At 41.8% G+C, this 6010-nt stretch overlaps 2 protein-coding genes across 2 annotated transcripts; one reads left to right on the top strand and one right to left on the bottom strand.

Annotated features, from left to right (window-relative positions):
* Positions 1-1858: 1858 nt before the first annotated feature.
* On the top strand, positions 1859-3919 carry BGZ61DRAFT_501362 (cytochrome P450; the record flags this gene model as incomplete). The annotated part of the gene is made up of 5 exons (XM_046251699.1): positions 1859-1904; positions 2191-2435; positions 2497-2871; positions 2940-3734; positions 3812-3919. The coding sequence occupies 5 exons, from the start codon at positions 1859-1861 to the stop codon at positions 3917-3919; spliced, it is 1569 nt and encodes a 522-aa protein (XP_046092827.1).
* Positions 3920-4812: 893 nt separating this feature from the next.
* Positions 4813-5558, bottom strand: BGZ61DRAFT_488314 (uncharacterized protein; the record flags this gene model as incomplete). The annotated part of the gene is made up of 3 exons (XM_046250095.1): positions 4813-4991; positions 5027-5311; positions 5360-5558. The coding sequence occupies 3 exons, from the start codon at positions 5556-5558 to the stop codon at positions 4813-4815; spliced, it is 663 nt and encodes a 220-aa protein (XP_046092826.1).
* Between the last annotated feature and the right edge of the window lie 452 nt (positions 5559-6010).

Genomic DNA, 6010 nt, shown 5'->3' with positions numbered 1-6010 from the left:
GTATTATTACTTTAGTAATTTTAATTGCAGTTTAATATTAATTTAATATTATTTTAAATAGGTAGCTATAAAGAAAAGCTTTAAAATTATAAGGGGAAAGTAGTTATAATAAATAAGTAGCTAGATATTATAAAAAGATACTGTTTTTTATATTTTAAGATTAAAGCTTAAGATTCTAAAAATAAATTCTAAGTATATTTATATAGATAAGGGAGTAATATATCTAGGCCTCTAGCTAGTTATATAGGCTAGCTAGTAGAGCTGTTTAAATTTCTATTATATTAAGGCCTAATAGCTTTAATAAAATAAGTAGTATTTATAGTATCTTTTTAATATTTATATTAATAAATTTAATATAAATTCTAAAAAAAACTTTATAATTTAAAGCTAACTAAATATTTATAGAGAAATAGAGCTTTAATAATAAGAATTATAGCTTTCTTTATAAAATATTCTTATATATATAATAAAAATTAGAGATAAGCTTTTAAATAGAGTTATAAAAGAGGCTAATTAGGTTTTTTATAGTATAATTTACTATATAAATAAGTGCGTGTAATTTTAGCTAAAAGCTGTAATTATAAAAAAGATTATAGATAGTAATAAGCTATATTAAAGCTTTAAGTATAGCCTTTTAATTAACTATAACTTTAAGAGTTTTCTTTTATCTTACTAATTATTTTATAGTATTTATCTTATTAATTTTAATAAAAGTATCCTAAATAAGATTATTATATTATTTTTTAATTAAATAATTATAGATAACTAACTTAATTTTATAAATTTTAAGTAAATAATATTAAAATATAGTTAAGATAGTAGTAAAATAAGTTAGATCTCTATAATATATATAATAATAAATCTTCTTATTTTTCTAAGAGTAATATATAGATTTTAAGTTCTAAAGCTTATAGATATATATCTAAATATTTACAGTTAACTTATATTTTTAAATCTTATAGCTGCTAATATTAAATAAATCTTATAAAGTAGAATTTAAAAATAAATAAAGCTTAGTAATAAATAAAACTAATTTTATATAGTTAGTAAAATAATTTAAAATAAGAAAGAATAGTTAGAATATTTCCAGGCTGATTATATTATAATATGCCTTTTTATTACTAATATCAAAATAGAAACCTAATAAAAATACCTGGTAATTACACAGCCCCTGAATTAGCTGCAGCTGGATTAATATTCTTCCGGCCTTATTCTATATATATGGAATACGGACGGCCCGTATAGAATATGGAGCATGGAGTATGGAATATTCTATACTCCATTACTTATTCCATACGAGTATGGATAGAAAGCCTGGCCAGGGCCCATATCCTTGCGGCTGTGCCGCAAGACGTACGGGGCTCGTGCGCGCCAGGGACGGGAAATCGTTCCACAGGTCAGGGGCACTTGGGAACTTCTTTCTTTCTTCTTCATCTTTGATGTAAATAGCATCCTGGACTAGATAGCTGGAATCCAGCTACTAGAGGCCGTTTACAGAGCGCGGTTCAAGGTTGCTTGAAATGCAAATGCATTAATGTACAAGCGGAGGAAATCATAAGAAAGGACCAGTGAGGCCTTCACATGAGGCGCGACCGCGATTCAGCGAGAGTGTGCCGTGTCGTCAATGATCTATGGAGATTAGCTGACAAACACCTGAGGCTTGTCCATGACAGCTTTCAGACGGATTGCTTGCATTGCAGTCATATCCCAAAGACCTCCAAATTGAGAAGGAAGATATACCCCGTCAGGGGGTGCATGTTAATTGGTTAGATCTTAGGCCAAGGACAGAACAGTTCTGTCTGAAAAATAGTTTACCTCATGTTCCCGCTGTTTGATCACGGTAGCATTCCGGGTAAGAATGTGGGGAGCCAATCAGATGCACTCCACATTACATTGGATACACAGTGTGTGGGGAGCCAATCAGATGCACTCTACATTACATATGCATACACAATGTGGGGGGATTAGTTGTGGATTGTCGAGGTGTCCCTTAGCACTTATAACTAAGCGTGGACTGAAAGATCATTCGAGGTGTCGAGTCTACAGTTCAATATTCGCTTTTCTTATAATATCCAAAGATCCCTTCCAAAACGAAAAACAAAAGCCCTTACTACTATTGGCTAACGATGCTGGGAGAATTTATTCATCAAGCCTCTCTATATCATTGCTGTACCACTCTTTTATTGGCAGCATTGATCACGCGGCTTCTGTATAACAAATATGGTCACGGTATCAATTCAATTCCAGGTCCGACGCTGGCTTCGTTTACCAATTTATGGAGATTCTTCCTGGTGACCCGCCGCCGACCTGAATTGAAGCATATCGAACTACATCAAAAGTACGGTAGTGTTATTCGCATTGGTCCGAATGTTGTCTCTGTGTCGGATCCAAATGCTGTTAAGATCATCTACGCAATAAACGCGGGATTTGTGAAGGTATTTAATGACATACATAATTCAATAGTTGTCCTCGTGCTTACTAGTCAAATCTTAATAGTCCGACTTCTATACTGTGCAAAAGCCAATCGCGAAAGACGGCACGCCCCTTGAGGGTCTATTCAGCACTACAAACGAGAAATACCACGCAAAGCTGCGAAGAGCCATATCAAGCGCGTACTCCATGAGTACACTGGTCCAATTTGAACCGCTGATGGACTCGACAACAGCCAAATTCCTCGAGCAACTCTCTGAGCGGTATGCGGACCGCCACGGAGCCGACGGAGTTTGTGATCTGGGGGCATGGCTCCAGTATTATGCCTTCGACGTGATCGGCGAACTTACATTCTCGAGACGTCTAGGGTTTGTGGATCAAGGAGCTGATATCGACGGTATAATCCGCGACCTTGAAAAGTTGTTGAATTACTTTGCATCGGTAGTAACTCCCTTTACAGAGCTTGCTGATCGACCAATAATATATGTGCTGACCTAGGGGAATATAAGGTTGGACAGATGCCCATGCTTCATTCCTACCTGCTGCTCAACCCGCTTCGAATCTGGTTGAACCGACTCGGACTGTTTAACCTATCCTCCCCGGTCGTGGCCTTCGCAAGAAAATGCATGGCTGATAGACTCGATCAGAAAGCACGGCACCTAACAATGACAGAGCATAATGAACAAATCGGATCTCAGGACTTCCTCTCACGATTCGCAGACGCGGGGCGAAAGGATCCAGGATTTATGACCAGGGATCGAATCCTAACCATGACGACGACAAATATGTTCGCAGGCTCGGATACAACCGCAATCACCCTGCGGGCTATCTTCTACTATCTGCTCAAAAATCCAGAGTGTATGCAGTGTTTAATGGAAGAACTAGGCCACGAGGAACAAGCTGGACGCTTCAGCAGTGACGATGGACTTCTGTTATGGAACGAAGTACGAGACCTACCGTATCTGGGTGCGGTCATCAAGGAGGCACTGCGGTGTCATCCTCCTGCTGGCCTTGCCTTGGAGCGGGTTACTCCCCCAGGTGGCGTATGGATTAACGGATATTTCCTCCCTGGGGGAACAATCGTCGGTTGCAGCCCATGGACTTTGCATCTCAACGAGTCCATATTCGGCGAATGCCCAGATCTATTCAAGCCCGAAAGATGGCTGGAGGCGTCGGATGCGAGGAAGGTAGAAATGCAAAACGCTTTGTTTAGCTTCGGGGCGGGTTCCCGGACTTGCATCGGGAAGCACATTAGCCTTCTAGAGATGCACAAACTCGTCCCTGCAGTTTTGCGACGGTTTGAGGTACGTATTATGTTCCAAAAGGATCCATTCCATGCTCTAGTAGCGCAAGCTACCCCAGCTGACGCGTTGCATATTAGATCTCATTTACAAACCCAGAAGCACCGTGGAGATTACATAATGCGTGGTTTGTGAAACAGACGGGATTTTCCGTGAGACTGAAGACAAGAAAAGGTATGGTCGCATAAAAATGGTGGTCGGCTGGTAGTTTGAGCGGTATGCAATTCTAGTTTACTAGAGCTCAGCAACCACCATAAATTCTAGCTACAATCTGGCCTATCTATAAGATCTTGTAGCCAATTATGTGGATATCCCTTGCATAGCCGTTTTCAATATTCGGGGTAGGTGGAAGTGAGGGCCAGACAGCATTTATGACGACTTTTGCCGATACGAGCCAAAACAGATGAATCTGAAACCTGGGAATGTCAGGAACCAATGGGGTTTACAGTGGAAAGACTCGTAAGATTGCTCAGTTTGATGCCTGAAGATGTGGGTGGGATGGAGCGCCATAGTGGGGCTATTTAGCGGCTGCGTCACTGCGACTTAAGGCCCTGGACTACTACGTTTGTGCTCGCTTTGTGTGCCATGATGGATTATTGGATAGCTTCCACATAATATCCCAGCCAAGGAACCCCACAAACTCCCCCAGCCATCTCTCTAACATTTGCAAGCCACACACTAACGAAGCCCCGCTGGAGAACCCACAAAGCAGGCCTTGGGTTCAAGAATGCAGAAACAAGACGCCAGGTTTGCGCCATTATTACCCTATCGGCTTTAACCATCATGCTTTCATTGCGAATATACAACCAGAAGACCGCTATTCCAATATGCTCAGGAACATAATATCACCGCGCAACTCGCTCTATGCGTGCAGAAAATGTCAGATTATATGTGTAGTAGCGCCAATGGCTAACATGAAATACGGGCCAGTCTTGCTGCAACCTATCGATTGTATATAGATTGTGGAGCGTAATGTGGCAAGCCACGCGCCCCATCGTCTACAGTTGACGAAAATGGCTGTGATAATGTAGCCGGAGGTGCTAACGTGTCGACTTCTGAGGGCATTGCCCGCACTCGGACCCTAATCTGTTGTGGCCGTGGAGGCAGACTTTGCACTACTATCGTGTCTTGAATCGTAACTTGTACTTGCATCTTGGGTGCTATCTTGAGTGGTATCTCGAATTGTATCCTGAGTCGTATCTGGAAACTGACTAGCCAAGGTATCTTCTGCGTCTCGAGACCAGCCCGTCAATGCCATACCTGTAGTCGTTGTCCCAGCTAGATGTGGCACAGACGATTCCAATAGTATCTCTTGTCGCCGAAGAGGACATATTTTCGACGACCTTCGATAACCAACAGCGTGACACCTTGAACACGTCGGCGCTTGCTTTTTAGGTCGTTCGAATGTGCTTGTTCCAGCTCGGTGCTTGACCGCGCAATCGTTGAACTTTTTTGGATCCTTGGCTCAACTCCAACAGGTTCGAGGATTAGTTGTGGTTGCCCTCCGTTGCGCTTCATATGCCACTGTTGGTGGAAGTCATCTATGTAAAGCCTTGGTTCCTGCCTAGCAGTGACTTGACCTTATGAACACAAGGCAAGCCACATCGTACCACGAGTCGTGGTCTTACGTTTAGGGTCCTTTTCTGTTGAAACTTCACGTGGCCAAAACCCATCACATGCATATGTGACCATCTTCCTGCCAGTGGATTTGGTAGTTGACCTGCGCGCAATAGGCGCGTAGCCTCGCGTTGCAGCCCACGCATTAATTGCTTGCTCCCACCAACTCCTTGCGAGACTGGTATTGAGCTTCTGGAGGGAGACAATCATCAGGAGATGATGCAGCTTCATTAACAGAAGAAGTTTCTGGAAGTGACCCAGTTAAAGTATTCATTGCGCCAGATTAAATTACAGTAATTCTGTATTTGGAGAGATAATTCAATAGAAATATAAGAGAAAAGTGGCGAGAGTCGTTGTTCAGTTCCTCGTGCGGCGAGGCGTTGACGAATATGGCCAATAGGGGTGGCGGGTGGCCCATAAATAGGTTACTGAGACGCCTGGACATCGATTCTGGAACGATGTCTGGGCATCACTCCGGCGGGAGCCTGGCGCAAAGCCCTGCTGAATCATCAGTAATATCACTTCTCTCTTTCGTAATGATTGATAGTGATTGATGCACCATCTTGTAGCCTACTGTCTGGGCTGCCTCCAACACAGCAAGAAATCAGTAATAATTAACTGTGAACGACTACGATGCCAGCAGCTATGATACAGCGGCTAAA

The sequence above is a fragment of the Ilyonectria robusta genome, assembly GCF_021365365.1.
Source record: "Ilyonectria robusta strain PMI_751 chromosome Unknown BGZ61scaffold_186, whole genome shotgun sequence".
NCBI lineage: Eukaryota > Fungi > Ascomycota > Sordariomycetes > Hypocreales > Nectriaceae > Ilyonectria > Ilyonectria robusta.
The sequence above is the reverse complement of the archived record's forward strand: the minus strand, read 5'-3'. Positions and strand labels throughout refer to the sequence as shown.